General features: G+C 50.9%; 1 protein-coding gene, 1 long non-coding RNA gene and 1 other non-coding gene across 3 annotated transcripts; 2 read left to right on the top strand and 1 right to left on the bottom strand.

The window, feature by feature from the left end:
* Positions 1-2,048: 2,048 nt before the first annotated feature.
* On the top strand, positions 2,049-4,927 carry Dusp1 (dual specificity phosphatase 1). The gene is made up of 4 exons (XM_021635627.2): positions 2,049-2,574; positions 2,811-2,956; positions 3,334-3,553; positions 3,867-4,927. Exons 1-4 carry the CDS (start codon positions 2,208-2,210, stop codon positions 4,235-4,237), a joined length of 1,104 nt encoding a protein of 367 aa, XP_021491302.1. The 5' UTR covers positions 2,049-2,207; the 3' UTR covers positions 4,238-4,927.
* A 3,343-nt stretch (positions 4,928-8,270) lies between these two features.
* Positions 8,271-8,396, bottom strand: LOC132646618 (small nucleolar RNA SNORA40). The gene has a single exon (XR_009584872.1). It is a non-coding gene; the product is annotated as a small nucleolar RNA SNORA40 (small nucleolar RNA).
* Positions 8,397-15,521: 7,125 nt separating this feature from the next.
* On the top strand, positions 15,522-24,994 carry LOC110547810 (uncharacterized). The gene is made up of 3 exons (XR_002476366.2): positions 15,522-16,055; positions 16,630-16,729; positions 19,399-24,994. It is a non-coding gene; the product is annotated as an uncharacterized LOC110547810 (long non-coding RNA).
* The last annotated feature ends 942 nt before the right edge of the window (positions 24,995-25,936 follow it).

Here is a 25,936-nt window from a genome sequence, read left to right as displayed (position 1 = left end):
GAGGCTCCAACCAATCAATGCCTACAGGTGTCTGTCAAGACCCGAGAGCGAACTCTAAGGCTCTGATGCCAGGTTCATGAAACACACACAGCACATGGGCCTCATGCTGTGAGAGTCACTCTGCTGGGAGGGGAAAAACTTGAGAGTTGGTGACTCACGGGAGGGGAAAGGTCTGGGTGTCCTGCCCCCTTCTGCCTCACAAGGGAACGCTACCAAGTCATGCCGCTACTACTGCCTTGAAGACTCAACAGAGGAGCGAATGGCCTGCTCGCCAACAGTCAGCTGGCCGCTGGGTTCCAGCCTGCCCTTTACGCTCCCTCTAGCAGGACTCCACAGAGACCAGCAAACATCTGACTTCACTGCCAGACCATGCCAGTGTATTTGAATAAAAAGGTCTTTTTGAAAAGTTTGGGTCGAGAAGGGTGTAATGAACGGCTTTGCCGTCCCCACCCCACCCCACCCCCCCAAAAAAAGGAAAAATTGAAGTTGGTATGCAGTTTGAAAAGGCAGCAGCTGTAACATTTTATGATTCAACACAAAAAAATATGTTGAGGTCCTCAGCTGAATAAGTAGCATAAACAAATATTTTCCCCCGTCTGTCAACTCTTCAGAGATGTGGGGAGGGCGGTGTTATCCCAAGACTTCTTTGCTATTCTTTTAGATCAGTGCTCAAAGGAAGGTAAAAAACGCCCTTTAAAAATAAAGTATCCCAGTTTTACAGAAGACTCTAGGCAGAGCGCAAGAGCTAAGGGAAGCCAAATCGGCCGTTGCAGAACAAGAACACATGATGACAGGTAAAACACCTCCCCTCGCAGAGAGGAAGAAACCGCAGAATGTTCCTGACTCGGCACCCCTGCAAAGCGTGCAGTGTTTGTTTGTGTATCCGTGGTGTCGCGACGCGGGCTGGCGGCCTATCCCGCTACCCGGTAGTCATGGCATTTGGGGGTTGAACGCAGACATCACTGGGGTCTTTCCAGGTGTCAAGGTACCGGTCCCGGCAATACTGCCAAAGAGCCTTGGGATTGGCTAAGGGGTTCAGCCTCCCCGGAGGACAGGGAGCAGGGTGGGATGGGTAGAGTTCGTCCCGCATAGGGTCGCTGGAGTGCTCTGCCTCTGTTCAGTGAAGAGCCAGGCATGGTGGCGCACGCCTTTACTCCCAGCTCTAGAGGGGCAGGGGCAGGGGCAGGGGCAGGCAGATCTCTGTGAGTTCAAGGCCAGCCAGGGCTACACACCAAGACCTCCCACCCCCCGTCTCAAAATAGACAAAACAAACCAAGGGGAAAAAGTTGTGTTTGTGTGTGGGGAAGGAGCAGGGTAGTTATATCTTCTGGCGCCACGCCACGACTACCAGCTCGGCGGTCCCTGGGCGGCGCTGTGGAGCCCTGCCCAAGTCCACCCGCCAAACCTGGGCTCCACACCCGATCTTGCGACCCTCCTCTCAGCTCCAAGTCCTCTAGGGACCACCGCGGTAGGGATAACATTCTGGTGGAGGCTGACTGGAGCCACTTTATCTCGTTCGGCGTGAAACATGGTAAAGTGAGGTTAGAGAAGGACATCTCGACTCTCGCCGTTTGTCCTCGGTAAAGCCACAGAGCTACGGGCTCGGTGGTTCATCTCTCCACTCCTCCCCTCCCCTTTTCCCGCTCCACTCGCCCTGCCACCACCCCGGCAGAGGGGACAGGGCCGGTTGAGACCGTGGTCCCAGAAAGGCCGCCGCGCGCTGAGCTGAGACCCGGGCAGGTGTCCCCGGGCGCGTCCTCAGGCCGAGCGATCTGGCCACCCAGGCTGGCAGCGCGCCGTCCTGCCTGCGGGCCCAGAGGACAGCGGGGTGGGGGTCGGGCGGCGAGCCAGGGCTCAAAGCCGACCCGCTCCCAGGCCGATGACGTCTTTGCCTTTGGCTGTGGCGGCGCCAAGCCCGGCGGGGCGGGTGACGTCACCGCCAGGTCACGTGACCGCCATTCAAACAAACAAACCATCCCCCCCCCACCCCGCCTCTCCGTGCCCCGCCCGGGACCGCCTCCCCGAGAGGCCACATAAAACCGCGCTCTCCGGGACGAGCGCGCAGCGGAGGACTGGCGGGTTGAACGCACCAGATCGGGAGCAGCGAGCCGTTGAGGACTTAGGGCCGCAGGGCACCGCTCAGGACTGACAGACTTTGTTTCTAGAGAGCCGCGGGGACGGGCACGCTGGGGTCGCTGGGGCTGGCCATGGTGATGGAGGTGGGCATCCTGGACGCCGGGGGGCTGCGCGCGCTGCTGCGAGAGCGTGCCGCGCAATGCCTACTGCTGGACTGCCGCTCCTTCTTCGCCTTCAACGCGGGCCACATCGTGGGTTCGGTGAACGTGCGCTTCAGCACCATCGTGCGCCGCCGCGCCAAGGGCGCCATGGGCCTGGAGCATATCGTGCCCAACGCCGAGCTGCGCGGCCGCCTGCTGGCCGGCGCCTACCACGCCGTGGTGCTGTTGGACGAGCGCAGCGCCGCCCTGGACGGCGCCAAACGCGACGGCACCCTGGCTCTGGCCGCGGGCGCGCTCTGCCGGGAGGCGCGCACCACTCAAGTCTTCTTCCTCCAAGGTACGCGCTCGCCCTGGCAGGACTTGTGCCATCAGCTAGGGAAAGGGCTTCCAGGAGTGTGTGGGCGCTTGCGTCCAGTCTCCAGGGACTTGTCACTGGCTTTGTTCGGCTCCAGGAACAAAGACTTCCCTGAGCCTTTTATGTAAACTCGCAGCCCCTGTGGGTGGGTGGGTGACTTGTCTCCAGGTGCTGTGTCGGTGGTGCTAATGGGAAAACGTGTGCCTTTGTGTTCTCAGGAGGATATGAAGCGTTTTCGGCTTCCTGCCCCGAGCTGTGCAGCAAACAGTCCACCCCCATGGGGCTCAGCCTCCCCCTGAGTACTAGTGTCCCTGACAGCGCCGAATCCGGATGCAGCTCCTGTAGCACTCCTCTCTACGATCAGGTTAGTAGGAGTCCCGGGTCCACGCTGGGATTTGGGGTGGCCGAACTGGCAAAGGTCTAGGAGGGTTGTGCCAGGGGAGAGTACAGAAAGCGGCTGCAGCTTTATCTATACTCAAGGGTGACATAGGGATCTTTATTCCACAGTGAAGCGATTGGATGGAGCTAGGTCTTCCAGTTGCTGGCATATAAGAGCCTGTTGTCTGACTCTGGCCAGACCAATAGGCTGAATTGTTTGCTTTTATTTTTAATATGCCATCGACAGTGCTGAGGTCACCAGTGTCTGAAACTCCCTTTTTCAGCGGGGAGTTTTTGTGGGCGTGGGTATTGGTTGTTAACTCTGAACAAGCTTGACGAATGCTGGACTGCTTTGGATTTCAGGGGGGCCCAGTGGAGATCCTGTCCTTCCTGTACTTGGGCAGTGCCTATCATGCTTCCCGGAAGGACATGCTCGACGCCTTGGGCATCACTGCCTTGATCAACGTCTCAGCCAACTGTCCTAACCACTTCGAGGGTCACTACCAATACAAGAGCATCCCCGTGGAGGACAACCACAAGGCGGACATCAGCTCCTGGTTCAACGAGGCCATTGACTTCATAGGTAAATGGAATAGTGCCGGGGACTTCTGCCTTCTGTCCCCACTGTAGCCATTGGGTCCAACCTCACGAGTCTTCCCCCTCACGGAGTAGCAAACTGACTCAGATAGTTGAACTCGTCCAGGGTTATAAACGCAAACACCCAGTGTGGGTTTAAATCCCTCGTTCTCCTTTGCACAACTGCACCCACGGAGTCCACACTGCTAGCCTGGGGCTGACCCTGGTCAGGTCACACGTAACATTTCCTAGCCCTCTTTCATCTGGACTTGGGCTGTGCTCTCCGGAGTTTTTGAGTAACCCATCCCTTTGTTTTCCAGACTCCATCAAGGATGCTGGTGGGAGAGTATTTGTCCATTGCCAGGCGGGCATCTCCCGGTCAGCCACCATCTGCCTTGCTTACCTCATGAGGACTAACCGAGTGAAGCTGGACGAGGCCTTTGAGTTTGTGAAGCAGAGGCGGAGTATCATCTCCCCCAACTTCAGCTTCATGGGCCAGCTGCTGCAGTTTGAGTCGCAGGTGCTGGCTCCCCACTGCTCCGCCGAAGCGGGGAGCCCTGCCATGACTGTCCTCGACCGGGGCACCTCCACCACCACTGTCTTCAACTTCCCTGTCTCCATCCCCGTCCACCCCACGAACAGTGCCCTGAGCTACCTTCAGAGCCCCATCACGACCTCTCCCAGCTGCTGAAGGGCCAGGGGAGGCATGGGGATACACGTGCCACCGGGACGCCACTCCTCCCGGGGGAGGAGCAACGCAATAACTCTGGGAGAGGATCACGGGAGCTGGTCCTTATTTATTTAACACCCCCCCCAAACACCTCCCGAGTTCCACTGAGTTCCTAAGCAGTCACAATAATGACCTGGCCGCAAGACATTTGCTGAACTCAGCACATTCGGGACCAAGATATTGTGGGTACATCAAGTCCCTCTGACAAAAACAGGGCAGGAGAGAAAGGACTCTGATTTGAGCCAGTTTCTTCACTTGCCCGTTTTTTCCTGGAAAGGCCGTGCTTGACTTACCTACCAGTATTCACCATTCCCGACGACATACGCGTATGAGAATTTTTACCTTATTTATTTTTGTGTAGGCCGGTGGTCTGCCTTCACAAATGTCAGTGTCTACTCATAGGAGAACCAAATACCTCAATTTTTTTTTTTGTGTTTGCGTACTGTACTATCCTGTAAATAGACCCAGAGCAGGTGTGGCTTCAGCACTGATGGACAAAGCCAGTGTTGGTTTGTAGTTTTTAAGTTGTCAACAGTTGTATGTTTGCTGATTATTTATGACCTGAAGTAATATATTTCTTCTTCTGAGAAGACATTTTGTTACTAGGATGACTTTTTTATACAGCAGAATAAATTATGACGTTTCTATTGAGCTCTTGGTGCTTTGTTTCTTTGGTGACCCCTCTTGTAAGCAAGCGTCATGGGGGAGCATCGGACCGGCACTGCTGGGATGTGAGTGGGGTCTAATGCTGCGCCTCTTGGTTGACCCGTGGGTTCCACGAGATGACTGTGCTGCAAGGGAGACATGCAGGTGAAGCCCATGAAGCACTAGGTGCTGTCACCTAGATCTTAGTATAGGGTTAAGGGGCAAACCTGTCACATCGGCTCCCAGGTCACGCAGGGACATGGTAGCTCCAGAACCATGCCTGAATCACGCTTTTCATTAATATCTTCCTTGGGAATCATGGGCGAGACCTCCCCTGAGCTTTTTGTAGAACACCTGGATTCATGTTCTTGGTAGGTACAAAGCATGGAGTAGCCGACCCTCAGACTCAGGTGCTGTGTGGATGAAGATGTACGGCCCCCCGGGGAGCTGAGCGGCTAGAACGAACTGCGTTTTAGGCACTGCATTTTGTTTTTAAGATTTACTTATTTGTTTTATGTATGTGAGCGCTCTGTTTTCATGCACACCGGAAGAGGGAATCAGATTCCATTATGGTAGTGAGCCACCATGTGGTTGCTGGGAATTGAACTCAGGACCTCTGGAAGAACAGCCAGCATTCTTAACCCCTGAGCTGTCTCTCCAGGCCTGCATTTTGTTTTCTAATCCTATAACCATTGAACTTTGTCACTTGTCTGTATCATATAATGGGCTTGCCTTGGACAAGGCTTTTATCTCTTTAAAAATGATCCATCCAATGAAAAGATCCAAACACTGTATGCATGAACAAGGTGATCACTTGCACTCTCCTGCTAGGTTTTTGGAGGCTGCACTCACCAACCCCTGCATAGAAACAGCATTTTTGGCAACCAGCTCCTTCAGGTCACTGGCTACCCTGCACAACTGTGTTGAAGACATAAGCAATTAAGTCAGACTTGCCGCAGGGCAGGACTCCGAATTTTCACTCTTGCCAAGCAGGCTGAGGCTGAAGAGGTGTAATGGACTACCAACTCATAATCCAGCCTGCTGTGTCAAATGGAACAACAGAAGAGCCCTTGGGTGGCTGGCCCCTGGGTGCCTGCTCTTCGGCTGATTCTTTGTGGACTGAGTGCTGTGTGAAGAGGAAAAGGAAGTGCACCATTCATCTCTGACTGGTGCCCTGGTCGTCACCCAGCACCATTGTCAAAGCCTTGACACAGAACCTGCCCTTGACCTCTCCCCACCTGCCACTTGCCGTCCTGGTCTGAAGATCTGTGTGATCTAAGACAGAACTTACCCTGGGCTGGCAGGCTCCTGTCCTTGGCTGCTTTGGGGCGAGTGTATGCACGCCTTTCAAAACAAACCTGATCCAGTGTTTTTATCCAGCCCTAGCTACTTGCTGCTGTGAATTGTTCCCTTCGTGGAAATGTACCAGCAATGGCGATTCCGGGGCAGATTCGGAGACTGCCTTTCCCGTGGGCCTGGGCCTCTGCTTTCAACTTGGCAGTCACTGACTGAACCCAAATTAATCTCCAGTGTGATCCAGTCAATGGAAAAATACAGAGGCTGCCTCAGGGAAAACAATTCATTCACTTCTCCCAGTTCTGTCTGCTCACCTCACAGCCCAGTCTCTCTCACCTCTGCTTACGGGCTCTGGAAAACATCATACTTCGTTCAAAATCAGTATCTTGTCATGAAAACAAACTATTAAAATATTTGTTTCCCCGAGAGAATTGATGTAGAGACAACTTATTGTTTAAGACTCGTGTGACCGTGACAGTTGTCAGTTTGGGGTCTGCCACTGAGCTCTGGGTCCTCTGGGTGTTTTGCCTATGTTCATGACCTTTAACATCACATCCATTTCCCCAAGAAAGATGAGGCAGCTGAATCAGTGTCCGGCAGTAAATAGGTGGTTTTGCAGACACTGGAGTCTCAGTGGAGACTGACCTGAGATGGCCTGAGGGAGTTGCTAAACATGAGCTTGCTAACCTGATACGCTCCCTATAGTTTTACCCCAGAATTTTGGGGTGGAAAAGCTATGCCCCTCAAGGCCTCAGTATCCCCCTCTGTGCCACAAAGACAATAAAAGCCGCTTCAGTGGCTGGTATGTTGCCTGAGGGCTGTGGAGCAATGTGGATCTCCTTGTCCCCAATGACGTCTTGTTTTCCCACCCTATGAAATGACCAGTTTGCCTTGGATCTGAAGGGCTGGTTTCATCGATGCTCTTTCATTCCAAGCTTGGGAAAAGGAAGGATGCCGGCTCGGTGCTTTCCTGCGGTTTCCAGGCATCCATCAGATGAGACCTCAGCCCCCACCACCTCCACAGCATCCTCTCCTTTCCTTTCCGGGGAACTTTGCAAAATTTGAAGCTCCCTTGTTTTGCACTAGCCGCCTCTGGCATCCATTTTCCCCCTCTCAGCTTATCCAGGATGACATCATGGTGCCTACACCTTTAAGATTATATAAATCTGTGATCCCGCAGTGGCCTCAGTCCCCATGGTAACGCGGAGGAGTTTCCCTTTTGTGAGGAAAGCTGTCATGTCACTTCCTGCTGCTGACAAGTCAGTTTGGGAGATTAAAATGAAGGGGGGGCGGGGTGCCTCTGAGAAGTGCTGGCTGCGTGTTTTCTGTTGCTGTATACAGAGGCAAACAATGTCAGCCTGCCGGCCCCGCCTGCCATGCCCGAGCTGGCTTTCCCACACCCCCCCAGTGGGGTGGATCCCGGTCACCTGGGGCTGTTTGTCTCTGAAAGTTCTGGGGAGCAGGTGGGAGGGCTGCCCACCTCTGGGGACTTTTTCTCCTAGGCTGTGCTGGGCAAGTTTGTTCAAGAGGAGCCCAGCTGAGGCCACCCTCGGCAGTCCTGTGTCGGCTCAGGACTGGGTTTTGTTCTGGAGAGAACAAAGGGTCCTCGTGGTGCTAAGGAAAGCACCTAAAAGAAAATCCCATCTTCTAATGAGCTTTTTAAGCTAAGAGCCTTCCCACTCATTCATTGATCCGCCAGCCAATAAGCATCCATGACTTCATAGGCCCTCTGTTTGGTGGAAGACGAAGTGCTCCCTGGTCAGGAGCCACAAAAGGGATGTGTGCCTAAGTAAGGAGACCACAGGATAAGGATGAAGCTCTGCAGGTGGGTAAAGGAGGACATTCCAGCTGTGGTTGGTCAGGCACAGGCGGCTTAACTGTCACCAGCCACACCGAGGCTTAACTGGTGAGCTGGGAAAAGGGTTTTATTTCAGAGAGTAGCAAAACTGGAGTTTGAATGGACCCTTTGTAGACAGACAATAGAACACTTGAGTCAAATTAGACCTGTGTTTGGGTCCCAGGTTTTGTTTTTGTGGTTGTTTTCTTTCTTTCTTTTATTCCTTCTTGTAGGTATCAAAACTCATCCTGAACAATGAGTTCTGGGTTCTGGGTTCCTCACAAAAGAGGATTTATTTTTGCACCTGTCCAACCTAGCTGAACAAAACCGCATACAAGTGCTAGAGTCCCAGATTTTGACAGCAGCTTGTCAAACTCTTGAAGTCTCAGTTTCCCCATCTGTAGTATGGCCCAGTCACCTCATCACCTCAAAAGCACATTGATTTAATGAAAGCCACATTAGTGAGGCTTGCAAGGGTGAGTCAGCTGGTCCCCATTCTGTCACTGAGCATTGATGCCCCTCCCTGAGCAGAGTGCCCTGACACAGGGAAACAGGGGTGAGCTGTCCTTCCATTGTCATGATGCTAGCCTGCATTCACGTAATGCCTGTCTCTAAGCCTTGCCAGCAGAAGTGGCCTTGCTTGAAGATCACTCTGCCCTGCCCCACTGACCTGGACCAAGGTACCTCCCTTTCAGTGCCTCAGTTTCCTCATCTGTAAAGAGGCACCCAAAGTGTCATTCAGCTTCCTTTCCTGTTCAACTCCTAGGGCTAAGCCCCTCCATTCTCAAGGCCAGGAAACCTGGGCCTCATTCAGGTTGGCTGCAGAAAACACAGGTTAGGAGGGCATAGCGAGGGGACCTTTAGAAAGTGGGTTAGTGTAATGGGTATGTGACTGGTCATCCTAATAATGGGCTTTCCTAAAGAGTCTATGGAGGGCACCTCCTACTTCAAGTCCCAGGCCTGTCCTCTCCATGCCCTGGGCCACACCATAAAGATGGGATTATAAATCTCACCACAACTGACATCATCATGCATTTGTCCCCTCAGTGAGTATGTAGTGAGTACTGCTGGTCTGTTAAGCATTTAAAGGATTAAAAAACGAGAAGGAACTTTGTTACTGATCTATCAGCTTGTATCTGATGGTCCACCGAGCATGTATTACACCAAAGTCTCAGTCCCCAATGTCTCTATGAGAGAGTCATCAAGGATTTGCTTGTGGTGGATGTCAAAAATCAAATGAAATGGATATGTATCAGGCACCTGACAATGACAAGAGAATGTCACGCAGCTTGTCGGTGGTGACACACCCTTTAATTCCAAGCACTTGGGAGGCAGAGGCAGGCAGATCTCTATGAGTTTGAGGCCAGCCTAGTCTACAGAATGAGTTCCAGGACAGTCAGGGCTGTTACACAGAGAAACCCTGTCTTGAAAACAAACAAACAACAATGAAAAACAAGAGAGAGAGAGAAAGAGTCACAAACGAGCTCTTTTGACCATTCCTGTTTGCTCATGAGAAAAAGGTGAGAAAGATTAAAGGGATACACATTGACAGTCTTCGATTTTAACCTCTGTTCTAGGTATTTGTGTAGATGCAGACAGAATTCTCCAGTAGCAGAGCTACTGTGTTTAATAGGGACTCAAACCCAGCCATTTCAAATGCACCCAGGATGGGCCCTTAGGCCAGGCTCTGTCTGCAGGACATTACACCTATGTCAACAGCGTCGCATATTTAATTTAGTAGCAAACTGAGACAGGGTTATCTTCAGCACACACACACACACACACACACACACACACACACTTCCAAATGAGCCAGTCCTATTATTTCTGAAGCAGCCTCTGTGGTACAGCCACCTTCACCCTGCCTGTGCTACTGCAGTAACTCAGGCCATCTCCTGTGCTGTTCAGCCATCCGTGGACTCTCAGCCAGAAGGGAAGTCGATCTGAGGATCTCCCAGTTGCCACAATTGTTTTTCTTTACCTTCGTTACTCAAGGAGATTTCCCTGAGCAAAGAATTCCAGGTTTTTGTTTTTTGTTTGTTTGTTTGTTTGTTTTCTTATTTCTTTAATTGCATTGACGATTTTAGCCCACTATCTTCAGGCCTTAGACATCACTGTTGGGAAGTATGCTAATGACCCTGCTTTCAGGGGAAACTTACTTAGTGTGCCGTCTTTGATTTAGGAATTTAGCTGTGCCAGAAGTTTTGATACAGTGTGTGTCTGCAGGGTTCTTTCTGTGCACATCGCTGTGATGTATTGTTTCGGAATCTGTGACTTAATGCCGTGATAGTTCGGGAAACTCTTGTTACTGTTTTCCTATATCCTATAGATACTGACAGCGTTGTTTTGTTTTACTGGGTGACCAATAACCCAGTCTTGCTGCATTTCTCTCTCTAGAAGTTAACCCAGGACTTTGCACATGCTCTGCAAGTGCTCTGCCCCAGCTAGATCCCCATTCCTCTTTTCCACATTTTTTTTATAATTTTCATTTTTTATATTAATTACAGTTTATTTACTTTGTATCCCAGCCATAGCTCCCTTCCTCATTCCCTCCCAATCCCACCCTCCCTCCCTCATCTTCTCCCTGCCCCTCTCTAAGTCCACTCACAGGGAAGGTCCTCCTCCCCTTCCATTTGACCCTAGCTTATCAGGTATCTTCAGGATGGGCTGCAATGTCCTCCTCTGTGGCCTAGCAAGGCTGCTCCTCCCTGGGGTGGGGTAGGGGGGGAGTCAAAGAGCCTGCCATTGAGTTCATGTCAGATAAAATCCCTGTTCCCCTTACTAGGGAACCCACTCTGATGCTGAGTTGCCATGGGCTACATCCAAGCAGGGCTTCTAGGTTATCTCCATGCATGCTCCTTGGTTGGAGAATCAGTCTCAGAAAAGACCCCTGTGCCCAGATATATTTGGTTCTTTTCCACAAAATGTATTATTTTGAGAGTCTCACTATATTTGCCCAGACTGACCTCCAGCTTGTGTGCCACTACATTTACCTGATTTTTTAAAAAAATATTTATTACTGGTGTGTGTGTGTGTGTGTGTGTGTGTGTGTGACAGAGAGAGAGAGAGAGAGAGAGAGAGAGAGAGAGAGAGAGAGAGAGAGATGCACAGGCTATGACTTTGTGGAGATCAAAAGACAACGAGGTAAGGGTGATTCTTCTTTCATGGCTTCTAGAGGCTGAACTCGGATCTTCAGGTACAGGCAGCAGGCCCTTTTTCTGCCCCTCACCCCGCTGAGCCATCTCCCCATCCAGAGACTTGATCTTTGACTGTGCTTCTTGTATGTCTGGTTATTTTTGACTGTGTGTACAACATGGTATGTGAAAGATACTGGTGATTGTTTGAGGCTTAAGGTGAGCTTCAAGAGACAGTTGACTTTTCTCTAGGGGTTTGGGGCATCTGGGTAGCCTTAGTACAGTCAAAGCATGAGGTGACCTTGCTAACTCTGAGATGGCTTTTAGAGCCTGCGGTGATTGGACTTCAACCCTTGGAGATCAGCTGAGAGGCTGGAGGGTGTTGCCAGGCTCCTCCTAGGTGAACTCTAGACTCTTATTCTTGTTTTGTCTGACGCATGAGTCTTTACAAAGTTATGCTTGATGTCTTAGCCTTTCTTTCATTTTTCACATTTCAAAGTTAGGAGGTGATATCTTAAGAAAAGAGGCCTCCAGCACCAGAGTTCACCTACTTTTCTTTTTCATTAATGGGGTTGCAGTATGTCACAGTTGAAAGGAAGCGAGTCTCAAAGCCCAGGAGGGATGGGGTAGGGTAGGAGAAGTACAGATGGCCCAGAGCAACAGGACGTGGGCTGCTACATCACAGCCAGAGGACTCTAGGCTTCTCAGGATGCTATAAGGGGTCTGAAGGGTTTTCTGTAAGAAATGGTCATTGACTGAGATGAAGAATTATTTAATCTGATTTAAACACTACCCAAAACATTCATGTACCAAAATGCCACATGGTAACAACCGATATACATAATTTCAATATCTTATGTATCGATGAAAAGAAATTAGAAGCGTACAAGCCCAGAGAGAAACTTCCAGCATGTCAGGTTGTTGTCTTCTCAGACATCCAGACTCCTGTCTCACCCATATTCAAGGACCTGACCTCTCCTGTTGTTCCTCCCTCAGGGACCCACACCTGACTTCCTGCCAGTCCGCTGTTCCTTCAGCTCTCCGTTCAACAGCTGTGGGAAGGTTGGCTCTTCCTTGACTGTCACCATTTAAACCAGGCTGCTTCCCAAGACTGTCTCTTTCTCATCTCTACCCTTTCCCGTGGTACCCACCACCTGATATTTGTTTAGTTGTTCAGGGGTCTGCGGGGACAGTGTCCTCATCTGTCCGACTGCCCTTTACCTGGTCTTAGACTACAGCCTGGCGTGCAAAGGGTGCTCCCTCAAACCCTGTGAAGTCCTCTCTGGGTGAGTCCTGGGACGAAGCAAAGGGGAAGTGACTGTTTTCTGCTCAGTCATCTCTTTCTCTTCCACATTAGGCAATTTCCCTTGGAGACCTTCCCACAATACCCAGTGGCATGCAAACAAAATATAGCATCTGAAAGCACTGGTGAGCAGGAAGCAGGTGGCTCCCTGGCCGTAGAGGACCTGGCCATGCTGGGGCTCTCCCTCTGGAATCAGAGCTCTGGGATGGGGAAGGGCTGCAGTGAGAGAACGGCCTCAGGGACTTCACTCAGAGACCCTGCCTCCCACCCTGCCTCCCACCACTTCTCCATATTTCCTCCCTCTCGTTCAGGAGAGAATTCCCCCTACTGTGCGCCTTTGCTGAGGTGGAAGGCAGTAACTGATTCATGGGGAAGTCAGCGGGGCTGCTGCTGGCTCTGACTCACAGCTTCTCATCTGGTAGGAAGGTTTAATGTCCCACAACATCTCTTGGAAATGTCCTTTGTCTAGTGGTCATCGGGGATTCTCCTCTGGCCTCCTACAGAGCTTCTCAGCCAACCTCCCTGGCATTCACGGCTCTGTGTCAGTTGCTCAATGAAGAGGAGGGCTGATCCGTGTGGGAGGCTGAGGGAAGGTGGTGAAAGTGGCCACTTCTCCAGCTCCCAGCCAGAGGCTGCACATCGCTGGGGCTGGAGGGCTGAAGGAACAGTAGGCAGAGTCTGGGTCACCTCAGTCTAGAGTGCGTAGGCACTGCCTGTGGAGTGGTGTTCGGCTGTGACTATTTCTGGAGACATCAGGGCAGGCAATTAGTCAAGACAAGGACTCCATTCCTACTACCCACTGTTTAATCCTAAGACCAGCTCTCCCTGTGTGAGACGTGCTGGGCGCTAGCCACACAGAGGTGGAAATACAGCATGGCCCCGACTTCTGGTTCTCTCTGTTGTTGGTAGGTTTTCCAGAGCATAGTGCTTTGGGGGTGTGGACAAAGGATTGGGGCCTAGGAACATAGAGCTGCCTGAGAACAGGCAGGAAGGCTGCATGGAGGAAGAGGGTACCCTTCATTCTAGAAGCCTGGAGACATGCCATAGGAAGGGCTTCTTGGTCCCAGAATGTGTAGAGAGTCTGAAGTGTTGGTTTCATGTAAGGAATAAGAGTGCCTAGTATTGTTCCTGGTCCCCTCCTTCTCTGGAACTGCATCTCAAGAGGCTCCTGCGCCGGTCCAGCTCTCACAAAGGGTGGATCAGAGCAGTGTGTTTTCAACACTGGACACTTCACAGGGTGGGCAGCTGGTGTCCTGAGAAGATGGAAGAAAGCTGAGTGCTGGCCAGGACTGGCTTCTGCTTCTTCTCAGGACTGATGTTAGGCATTATTTATATCGTTTTGTCAGTAACTGTCAGAGGAGGGGTTTGCAGCAGGCTTTGCTGGCCAGCCTCCTTTAGCTTACCATTACACAACTCTTCTTGGACCTAAACAAATTTCTCTTCACTTTGGACATGGCACCTATGACAGACCAAAGAAATGATTTGACCCGCAGATAGCTAGGTGAAACTGCTAGGTTATCTACAGCACATTAGTGACTCCAAGGTAGCTGCATCGCTGAAAAGCTGCATCCATGGAACTGACATGCAGCTAGAAAGTCTCCCTCTCCCCAGCAATTGTTATTGCTTATATAACCTTGGGAAGGAGGCTTGAGACTCTTCTAAGTTTCAGGAGGTTCCTAAGCCTTGTAAGTTGTATTTCCAGAACCTCAGGAGCCTGCCTCCTCCATCCAGGAAGGAACAGTGCGAGCACACACACACACACACACACACACAGATTTAAAAATGCTGTGTTAGGAATTCTGAGGAAATAGCCACGTAATGCACATCCTTAGCCTCACCAACCAACACTTTCAGAAGAACCAGCAGGCTTGTGCTCTGGCTACCATTTTTTTTCTTGTTGTGTGACACTCAACAAATCACATAACCTCTCTGGGCTTCAGATTCTTATTCCTTAAATATTGAGAAGTTGGGCTCATCATGGATGTGAAGCCTTCAGAGGCTGAAAAATATCCAGTGATGTGACGAAAATGGCCTCGTCCATTGACTGGCTCTTCTCATCTTTCCCACCTGGCCTGTTCAGAGGGGAGACCCACAGTCTTAGCAAGACAAGACCTGGTGGCTCTCTAGAGACATTTCCTGTCTCTAGAGTATCCAAGAGACATGGGATTTTGTCTCCAGTGCCTCTGGCCAGAGTCTATGTCCAACAGGGTGAAAGAGACTCTAGCTGCTGTTGGCCCGACACACATACTTTGACTAAATCAAGCTAAAGATGTGTCTCACGTCAGCTTGGAGTCTCCATAAAGAGGACCTTGCTTTGTGACCATCTAGGAGGTAGAGCTGAAGCAGCAATTGTGAACGTGAAGTACCAGTGGGAATGACAACAGGATGGTGAGACGGAAGGATTCCGGGTAGGTCACTGTGACCTACGGGAAGGAATGAGTCTCCATTTCTTATGCAGTGTGACACTTTATAGAACCACGTCTTCAAGGATGTTTGCAGGTAAAGAACCTGTGCCGGAGGCAAATTTATTTCCTGACAAGAGCAATAAAGATAATGCCTTCCCCTTGTAATCCCAGAACCTGGGACTTCAAAGCAGGAGGGTCAGGAGTTGAAGGGCAACCTAGGTTACACTGCATGATTTTATTCCACCGTTTCCCCCCAAACAAACAAACAAAAAAACAAACAAAAAAGCCAAAATAGATCTGTGTTTCTCCAGTACAAATTAGGGTAGGCTTGTCTCCTAAATTATGAGTTTCACCTGCTCAGTAGAACAGTTAGTCCTTACGTGCAGGGGCTGTGTTGGAGTAGAGTAAGCCCCATAATCATTTGCACATGTATTCTGTGGCCTTTCTCCTCCTCAAGGTATATGAAGCTGTGGCGCGTAGGAGCACTATATGAACTAAATTTAAAAAATTATTCTATTTGTGTGTGTGTGTGTGCGTGAGAGAGAGAGGGGGGTAGGGAACAACCCAGGTGCCTGTGGAGGCCAGAGGAAGGTGGGTGTTGGGTCGCTTGTGAGCCTCTTGATGTGGGTTCTGGGATCCAAACTCCAAGGCTCTTCATGACTGAGCAGCAAGTGCCTCCAACCACAGAACCATCTCTCTAGCTCTGAACCGTGTCTACCTTATGTGCCTGTAAGTGTCCACCCTTCTACCTCCAAGAAGCCTGTGACGGTGTCTCCAGCATGTGTGAGGCATATTATTTTGTTGAGGACTGAGTTTTGGGATGTGAGTTGTTTCCTCTAGGGACTGGTTGTGTGTGTGGGATGCCGTGGCTCACTCAGGCTGCTCACTGAAGTGTGAAATGCTGCAGCAGGACGGTGGCACGCTAAGGTCACAGCTGGGGCTTGTTATGGTTAACTTTTGGACGAGAAGACTGTCTGCTCTGAGGCAACACCAACCTCCATCTGCACGCAGCCTGTCCTGAAACAATGGTGGCCCTGTTCTGAAGCTAGAATCGCTTAGCACTGCCTTCCTCCACATACAGCGTATGCAGCCATGACAGCAACACGGCAGCTGGCTGGTGGATGGCATACACGGCTGCCCTGGACAGATGCAGCAGCAGGTAAGGGCTCCGTTTTGTACCTCAGCTGCAGTAGAGACTCAGCAGCCTCCCCCTGGCTTTCTGCACTGGCCCCACGAAGAATGGGTTCTAGAGAACATGAAGGAAAGCAGAGCACCCACCATGCACTGTGTTGTGAGCAGCCAAGGCCTTTGCCTCCGCCTTGAGGGCACCGTATCTTCCGCCAGAGCACAAAATCAAGGTGGGCTCTGGGATCAGTCTGCCTGTAAGAAAAGCATGTTAGAGCATCACGCTTCTGACTGTTGTCGTAAGTCCTGGTGGGGCCCCCTCCTAGTGAAATAAAATTGATCTCAACAAACACATCTAATGTCAGCTTTGCAGTTTAATGAGTGTTGACAAATTTATAGAGTTTTACAGATTTTTAAGATTTTGGTTTTTTTTTTTGAGACAGGGTTTCTCTGTGTAGCCCTGGCTGTCCTGGAACTCCCTTTGTAGACACTGGCCTCTGCCTCCTGAGTGCTGAGATTAAAGGCATGCATCAGCACACCTGGCTTTATTACTTTTAATAAAAGTGGCTCATAACTGTGTGTGGGGGTGGGTGGGGGTGCAATTGCAGGTGTCCACAGGTGTCCCATCTCCCTGCAGCTGGATCACAGGTGGGCCTGAGCCTCCTGAGATGGATGTGGGAGCAGAACTCGGGTCCTCCCGCAAGAGCAGTAAGTACTCTTAGCCACTGAGTCATCATCTTTCCAGGCCTTAGTTTTACATATTTTTGAAGTCTGAGAAAGAAAGAATGTATTATTCCTGCCAGCATGTTTAAAATACAGACCGTGTTTATACATAAAAGGGTCATTCTCTGCTCCCTTCCCTCCCCACTTAGCCAACTAGTGTTTTCTATTATCTTTCCACCATGCTTGGCTGTTTCAGTCAATGCAATGGTTTAGATTTATCTCTTTTGTATTAGTGGGATCTTTAAACATAATTTTATGGACTTGACTTTTAGCGTGCTTCTAGTTTCAGAGTAAAGCAGCCGAGGGTGCAAGGGGCTCCCATCTATCCCAAGGCCCAGAGAGCCTGTCACCATCAGCATCCGGCAGAGCGGTGGGTCTGCTGGGGGCCGAGAGCCAACAGCCACAGTTCATGTTAGTGTTCACTTCTGTAGATTGGCATGAATGCACACAAGACACGCACCCTCTGCCCTTTCCACTTAGAGACCAGGCTGCCCTGCTCTGCCCTGCCTGGGGAGCTGAAGGGCTCTGACTCCAGCTCGATGGGAACCTGAACTGCATCTTCTCAGCTGTAACCCTCCCCAGGCAGCACCTGCTGACCAAAGCCGGCACAAGGTTTAGGGGACCCGGAGCTCTGGAGTCACCGTTCTGGGCAGCATAGATAAATTAGTGAGTCTCTGTTTCAAAATAAACATGGAAAAAGAGAGAGCTGGGGACACAGGTTAGTGGTAGAGTGCTTGCTTAGCAAATTTGGAGTTTTAGGTTCAATCCTGGATGCCAGAAAACAAATGAAACAGGCCATGGGGCTGGAGAGATAAACGGCTCAGCAGTTAAGAGCGTTTACTGTTCTTGCAGAAGAGACCTAGGATAGATGCCCAGCAGCCGTGTTAGATAGCTCACAACTGCCTGGGCTCTACCCTTCTTCTGGCATCTGAGAGCACTCACATGCAAACGGTCTACATAAACGTACACAGGCACTCACAAACATGCATGAAAAATAAGGTTAGTTATTGATTAATCAGCCCGTCTTCTTGGAGGCCAGGTAGAAACAGAGGAAGGGCAAAGGTCGAGACACCGACCGCCTTGGGAATGTAGCCGGGAGAGCGAGAGTTCAGCTCTAAGACAGGCGGCGTGGTTGTGTGTCCGTGGCTGTTATGTGTGGACGGAAGTGTGTTAAGGTCTGTGGTGGTGCAGATAGGCAAGCGGGGGAAGGCTGCTCTGTGACTGTCTGGGCGTGAACCCCTGTGACTGTGTCCTGCTCTCCTGAGTGGGGAGAAGTGCATGTCTGAGGAAACAGTGTGGAGCTGTGGGTGCCCAGCCAGCTAGCCCAGCAGAGCTCTTGTTCATTTAAGGTGCTGGCTGGAGACAGGCACCTCATTAGGTGTAGGGCCATCTGGGGCCCGCATGGCTCAGGCCTTCCAGGGGGCAATGGAGCTATTTTTAGTGGCCTGCGCTAACTCCCAAATCCTGATGACTATTTCTGGCATCAAAAGATTGCCCTGAAGGATGTGGAAACTTTTTTTTATGTTAAGCACGTCTGGTCCCCCTGTGGCTAAGCAAGGACACCATGCAGAGACCAGGACCAAGGGCCCAAGGACTTCTGGGAGAAACCATAGCTCTGAGCATAAAACCGGAGCCTCCTCCTGCCTGGGCTTTACCAGATCGGTGTGGCGATGGAAACCATGTCACTGGTGTGCCAGGACTGTCCTGGGTTTAGGATCAAAGATCCACAACCAGGAAGCCCTGTAGGGATGGGCTGGTTCTCTTTCAGTCATTCTTGGTCTTAGACGTTATTTTAGAAGAGCAAATAATGATGTGTGTTTTCTCTGATGGTCACAACTGGTGTAGGTGTCATTATAGTCCCCATGTTACAGGGAAACTGAGGCAAAAAGGAGCGCAGAGCTTGTTACCTGAGCCTCATTCTTCCCTATGGAAAAACAATGCCCTCCATCCTAGGAAAGTCTGGATTCAGGCACTTCGTACCAAGGCCAAGTACCCATCTGACCAGCTTGCTGCTCAAAGGTGTTGTGGGTGCGTCTTTGGGATGGAGAGCACCTGGCTGTGAAATCCAGACTGGATTTGTCCTGAGGTTGCCCTGGCAGGTGGCTTTCTGTATCCTGGGCCGCAGAGGGCAAATTGGGGCAGGCAGTGGCAGTCCAGCAGCCGGCTGGCCGAGCGGCCCAGCACTGGAACACGGGTCCTCCCGAGGGCACTGCCGCGGGCAGGAAGGGCGGGCGCCTCCAGTTCCCACCGGGCCTCGGTGGTCGGAAGCGGTAGAACAATAGAGTCACCGGCCTGAAGCGGGGGTGGGGTGGCGGAAGGGGGGCGCTGGGCTGAGGGACTGTGGTTGGGGCGAAGGCGGGGTCCAGGACACACAGAGTTCTGGCCGTGTGCCCTGGTCTGCCGGTTGAAAAGCTGGTACCCTGCCCAGAGACAGGGGTGTGCCAACAAATAAAGAGGACCCTAAGTCATTGTGACTGTTGGTGTGTAAACTATACCTACACATGACTAGAGGGCGAGGGGAGTCCTGTTAGACTCCGTCCTGCTTAGAAGTACAAAAGTGTGAATAAGCACAGGGCTCATTCTACTAACCCCTCAGGTAGGGGTTTGCCATATCACACCCGAATCCATCAGACCCTTCCCTTTCCCAACCCTAGGCAGGAGCCACCGCCATGAAGATGTGCCGTGGTCAGCAGGCATCAGATGTGGGCCTACCGGAAGGAACTAGAGTGAGGTACTGGTTCACACAGCAAGGGACCCGATGAGGACTTCGACAGAAACAAGCCCAACCGATGAAAACCGTCAGGACACGTGAATGGAGCCATGTGAATCTCCTGTCTGGGGTCTGCCCGTATGCTTTGAACTGGGGCCCCCAGTGGGATTCTCGAAGTTCAGCAGTTTGGAGACCCCCAGCTTCGGGTAGAAGGGGACCAGCCATGGCCATTGCCTTCGAGGTGGTCCTGACGGCTGTGTTTTTGCCATGTCAGGCGGCGTAACCCGTAATACAGAGGTGCCGTGTCTGTTTTGCAATGAGGGTCATCTTTTTTTAAGCGTGTGAGCATCCCTTCAGGAGCTGACCTTTAATTCTGCCCGCCCAGAGCCCGCTGTTTAAAATTAGAACTCTTGGCCGGGGCTGCTGGATTCTGCTGTCTGGGAAACGGCATAAACAAAACGCACCTGCTGCGGGGACACGGAGTGTGTCCTGATCCGGAGCGGCTGTGCTCCGCTGGCTCCTGCTCCTGGGGTTCAGCGGAGCGGGGCCCTGCTGCTTCTGACGGGCTTGGCTCCACCTGCCATGCTTCAGTGTGGACTCTCCCACTCGTGTGTAGGCGCCTCTGAGGGATGTTCCTACAGGCACGGCGGCACCGTGAATTGGTTGGAACTGGTCCTGGGAACAGGGACAGCAAGGGTTCACAGCCAGTCAGGAAAGACCTCGGCCTAGGCTCTTAAGTAGAAGTGCGGATGTGAACACAACTGGATGTCAGGGGAGATCGGCGAGAATTCCTGATGTCCAGGGAAGTGAATGAAGAGCTATTTAAGCCTGTGCTATGCTAGGCATTTCCTATTGCCTCAGTGTTAGGGGGTGGGGACCTGTTCTCCTCTTAGTACAGGGGATCAGAGAGGTGGTTACTTCCCTCAGGGTGCATAGCTGGGCAGTTGCAAAACTAAGGTTGATGCTGAGTGAGTCTGGGCCCAAAGCCTGTGTCCTTCAAGTTCCACCACCCAGTAGGTACACTGATGGTCTGGATGGTTCTGTCCCCTCCTCTAGAGGGTGTCATTCACACTTCGGCATACAAGGCTTTTTGTTCCACTCTTGACTGCATCACTGCTCTAGGGAAGGGCAGTAAAGCAGTTGGTTGGTTGATACAACTTTCTTTCGTTCACTTGTTAAACAGTTACTCAGGGGTGCTAAGGATGTCAGGGTTGAGTCTGTCTTCTGCCTCTGTGTGGCTCTCAGTCAGTGTGACTTAGAGGCACCTGTGGTCCAGGATGACAGGGCTGATTGCTGGGCTGAGAATCAGGGAGGACTTCTTAGAGGAGAAGGCAGCTGAGCAGGGCCTGGCAGGCTTAGTAAGAGTTCACGAGACAGGGGTCAGGTGAGAGGAAGAGAGAAACGCCTGCTGAAGGCAAAGGGGTGACCTAGGCAAGGTCTCCAGGACCTCAGGGGTCCCCTATGATGGGTGTGAGGAACTTGGGAGGTATGAGGTTGGCTGGTGGCTAGCAAGGTGGGGATACTGGAGACTCTTAAACCCGCAACACACACACCTGTGTACAGCAAGGAGGATGGGGCTCTGGGGCCTGCCTGTGGGGACATCCCAGCTGGCCCAGTGATCCTGAGGACAAAAGGGCTGATATACGATCTGATGGAAGGGTTCTTGTCAAGGATGAATACGGATCCCTGGGCATACATCTCCTCCACTGTGAGCAGGTCAGGCTTAGCCAGTCTACCTCAAAGAGCTCGCTGGGTGTGCATGGGGCATGAAGGGGCCGGGCAAGGACACGCTGGCCTGGTTGGTCTGCTCCGGTGACAGCTGGGTGGGTCCTTCCCACAGGCCAGTTGGGTGGGGCAGGGCCATGGAGACAGGCGCTGAGTACCTCTTGTTAGTCTGTACCTGGCCTTGTTCCCTTTCTCCCCTTTACCTCTCCAGGGATGTGTTACACATAGGAGAAGCCTGGGCCCCCTTTGCCGGCAAGAAGCTGCAGGCTCGCTCCATCGATGGACTGCAGAAGTTGGTGTTCAGTCTACCCAGCATCTATAGCCAGCACCTGAGAACCAGGAGATGGGACCTGGCCTCAATGCCAGCACAGGCTAAGGTGTCTGAAGTAAAGGCAACGCCTAGAGAAAGCTCCTTCTGGTCAAGCTTGTACTGGATGTTCTGACAGCTGCCGATTCAAGCCTCTACCCTTTGTCCCCTGCTGGTCTTTCTGCTTGGATGTTCTAATGTTTGTCTGGAAAACTCCCATTCATCCACCAACACCCAGATTAAGCAGCACCTTCTCTAGAGGCTGGACTTGATTTTGCCTTAAGCAGAACTAAGCGTCCTTCCTTTGGGCCATCTACACCCTTTGCAACAGCCTTCTAAGGCACCCCTTTATACCAAGTTGTGACTCCTGGAAGCTTGTCTGTCTCCCCAGCTAAATAATTAACCCCCCAAATAGACTATTTATGTCTATCCCTGGAACGCCAGCCTTTACCGAGGCCCAGAACATGGTAGGTGCTCAGGAAAGCTTAGAGGAACTAACCCCAGGCTGTTTGACTGGCATGGCTCCACAGTCTTTGTGGAGGCTGTTTTAAGCACTTGTCATCTGTGTTGGCTTTATTCCTATATCATTTAAGCAACTGAACCTTCCAGAGGTGTGTTGATTAGTTTGTTGACAACTGGACACAAGCTGGGGTCATCTGGAAAGACAAACCATGATTGGAAAAACAAAAAACAAAAACAAACAAAAAAAAAAACCCCTCCATCAGATTGCCTGGTAAGCGATTCTGTGGGGGCATTTTCTTGATTAAAGATTGATGGGGGAGGGCCCAGCCCACTGTGAGCAGTGACACCCCTGGGCAGATGGCCCTGGTTTTTATAAGAAAGCAGGCTGAGCAAGTCCGAGGAGCAAGCCAGTGAGCAGCATCTCTCCGTGGCTTCTGCTTTAGTTCCTACCTCCAGTGTCCTGCCTTGATGGACTGGAAACTATAAGATGCAACAAGCCATTCCTTCTCAAAGCTGCTTTTGGTAATGGAGTTTGTCACAGCAACAGAAAACAAACTAGGACAAGAGGAAGTGTGGTCAGTGACCAGGCAGATGCTCTCCAGACCCACATGAGGGGCTTTGAAATGGATTTTGGGTAAAATTTTAAAAATGAGTATTTGCTAAAAAACAAAACAAAACAAAACAAAAAGGAAAACAAATAGACAAACCACAACAAACCCATGTGCTTCTGGTAAATTTTTGTAATTTATACTTCCCTGTTCCTCTGTAGTCTTAGGTCTGCATTCATTTCAAAACTTTTTATCATCATCATTATTTTATTTAGTTTTGGTATTTAGAAACAAGGCCTCGCTATGCAGGCATGGCCAGCCTGGAACTCACTCTGTAGACCACGCTGGCCTTAAACTTAGAGATCTGCCTGCCTCTGCCTCCAGACTAAATTCTAGTTCCACCAACCTGTCTCAAATGTTTTACATTAGTTACATTTTATACTAATGTGAACAACAACAAAAAGCAAAAGGAATTGTTAATTAAATTCTGATCATTTCTTTCTGTTCCTACTTTAAAAAAGCAATTTGTTTGTTTGCTTTCATGTGTTTATTTTGTCTGCATGCATGTATGTGCGCCACATGTATGCCTGGTGCCAACAGAGGCCAGAAGAGTGTGTCCAATCCACCAGATGACTGTGAACTGCCATGTGGGTGCTGGTCCTTTGCAGGAGCAACAGGTCATTTGCTGAGCCATCTCTCCAGCCCCTGGGGTTTATTTCCTTAAGCTTCAAATTACATAGGTAAACCAGACTGAAATGATTAGTGCCCGATTTAAATTTAAATGTCAAGTGACAATAGTGTTGTAAGTCCTCTGTCATGAGAGGGACTTTCCTGCGAGCCAGGGGGGAGGGGGGCGGGGGGGCTGTTGCCGAAAAAGGATGGCCGACATTCCTCTTCCCCTCATCTATTTCCATCCAGCAGCCAGAGGCTCTCAGAAATAGATGCTAGGCCAGATCCTGCTGCCCACCTGTGACCCCCTAAGGCTTCTGTTACACAGACGTTAATAAGCACCCAGCCTGCTCTTCAGATGCTTCCCAGAGACCGACCCCAAGCCTGCTCTGCTCTGGTGGTCTTCCTTGCCTCTAGCTGGTCACCTTCACTGACACATGGATGGCCATTTTCCAAGCCCCCTTCCGGGGGGCCACCCTCTCACCAGCCCCTAGCTAGGCTGGAAGTTCTAAATTCAGAGGTCCTGGGGATGGGGGCAGGAGAATCATCCCAGGACTCTACAGACAGACATCAGGTCCACCCATAAGGCTTCACGTGTGCATAGAGCCTGAGCTATGTTCCTCAAGCTAGCTCTACAAAACACACCACAGCGAACACTGCACACACGTGTGACAGCCACCGTATACAGTACTGGATTATTTACAGAGTGATGGTAAGAAGGTGTGTGTTCAGTATAGACATAATAATCTTTGGAGGCAGCCTCTCTCACCCTTGTAGCCCAAGCTGGCCTCCAACTTGTCATCCTCCTGCCTCCACCTCCCCAGCGCTGCTATTGTAGTTATGCACCACTGTGCTCGACTCAGACACAATCTTAAAATTCTCTATTTTTGATCTACAGTTGGCTGGGCCCATGTGTGTGGGACCCACGGGTACAGCCAGCAGGCTGTGACAGTCACTTTGATGCTTACTGTTATTATTATTTTTTTAATCCTATCTTCCCAAGAACTCTTTTGGGGACTTCTATGTCATTGGAAGCCCCCGGCTCCCATCAGTGGCTGAAGGGGCTTGCTGGGCACAAGTGTTAAGGCCTGGTCCCAGTATAGCGTTCATAACTGGACAGAAACAAGCCTGTCCCCAGGCAGCTGCACAGCCTCGGCTCCCCCTGCTCGTGGGTCGGCACAGAAACCTGAGCACAACTGGCTGGCTTAGTCACCCTCCGCGCCTGGCAACGCTGGCAGCAAAGGCCTCTGTGCCCAAACACACCACAACAGCCCGGCGTCACCAGGTTCCAGAGGCAGTCCAGGCATTTGGAGCTCGCTTTGAAGGGGAGCTGAGGGGGGCAGCAGTGGGCATGGGTAAGAGCAAGGTCATCCAGACTGCGGACAGGCAGCGGCCAGCAATATGGGGCCTCCGGGGTACAACATGAGTCTTGAGAAAAGCTGCCTCGCAGAATGTGCTCAAGACCGTTGAAAAATAAAAATGCCGCTGGCAAACCAGAGCCACCACTGGATTGTGAAACCAGCTTCTCTGCGTGTGTGTGTGTGTGTGTGTGTCTGAAAAGGGGAATTTTCTAATTTCTATCTTTTGGGTTTTATAATAGCTTCGTTGAGAATTTCACATGCCATATGATTTGCCCCCGTAAAATGCAAGATTTTGTGGTTTTCCTCATAGCTATACATGGCTGCTTGTTACTGCTCACTTCTCTCCCCTTTCTCCACCCCTGCCCACGTCCCTCTTTGGCCTTAGACTGTTGGAATCTACCTTCCCCCTCTCTCTTTGGTTTGCCTATTCTGGACATTTCACAGAAATAATATGTGGCCTTTGGGGGTGGGTTTCCTATATCTCACTCAAGGTTCGCATATGCCATAGCATGTATCGAATGCTATTAATATTGCATTAAATATTAAATATTATTATAGTACAATAATAATATTCTATTAGGTGGCTATCTGCCACACACTCTTTGTTCCTGCTCTGTCCTCTGCTGCCTCTGGGCTGTTTCCACTTGGGCTCTGATGAATCATGCTGCCATGATCATTCGTGTTCAAGTCTTCATGTGGTTTCGTGTTCTCGTTTCTTTTGGCTGCACACCTAGGAGTAGAGTCAACACTCAAGTTTCTCTTAAAGGGAAAAATAACGCCCCCAAGTCAAAGTATGTACCATGCAGAGAAGATTAAAATACCTGCATAGTTCTGCTGGAATATGTGATCTTGATGATAGCAACAGCTGGGCCTGGAACACGCCGGAAGCTCAGTGAACAAAGGCCCAAATTCTATCTCATTCTCGTGTCCTCAGTGAAAAAGATCCAGGGGTGGAAATGTGACAGCAAATATCTCATTCATTCATTCATTCATTCATTCACTCATTCATTCACTCACTCACTCATTCACTCAGTCACTTGCTTGCTCACTCACCCACTTATCCAATAAGTTCAGGAAGCCTCAGCAGGTACTTAGAGGCTGTTTGGGTGTCCTAGACACAGATGGAGAAGCCCCACTCACCCTACACATCAGGAACTCAGTCTAGAGGGGAAAACAGGCTTGAAACCCTTGTGCTGTGACACAGAAGAAAGCAATGACAGCCTCTCCTCTTACCCCGGGCACTGCCTTCTTGAGCACCTCATACGTCATGTCTCTCGTCCTCAGGACAGAAGTGATCATGGGAAGATACTGTGTCTTTCAGGGGCACCTTGGACTTCTAAGGCTGGCTTTTGGGGTCTCCTTCTCTCTTTTATATATTGAGGGCTTACTTCTAGAGTAAAAAGCCTCGTG

Source organism: Meriones unguiculatus, chromosome 11 (genome assembly GCF_030254825.1).
Source record: "Meriones unguiculatus strain TT.TT164.6M chromosome 11, Bangor_MerUng_6.1, whole genome shotgun sequence".
NCBI classification, from domain to species: Eukaryota; Metazoa; Chordata; class Mammalia; order Rodentia; family Muridae; genus Meriones; species Meriones unguiculatus.
Note: the sequence above shows the minus strand (reverse complement) of the source record. Positions and strands in the feature narration are given on the sequence as shown.

Bases quoted from the DNA above. Each gene is read 5' to 3' on its own strand.
- Dusp1 (XM_021635627.2), top strand. From the start codon at position 2,208: ATGGTGATGGAGGTGGGCATCCTGGACGCCGGGGGGCTGCGCGCGCTG. The intron at 2,575-2,810 runs GTACGCGCTCGC...TTGTGTTCTCAG, and splicing joins TCAAGTCTTCTTCCTCCAAG to GAGGATATGAAGCGTTTTCG. The intron at 3,554-3,866 runs GTAAATGGAATA...TTTGTTTTCCAG, and splicing joins CGAGGCCATTGACTTCATAG to ACTCCATCAAGGATGCTGGT.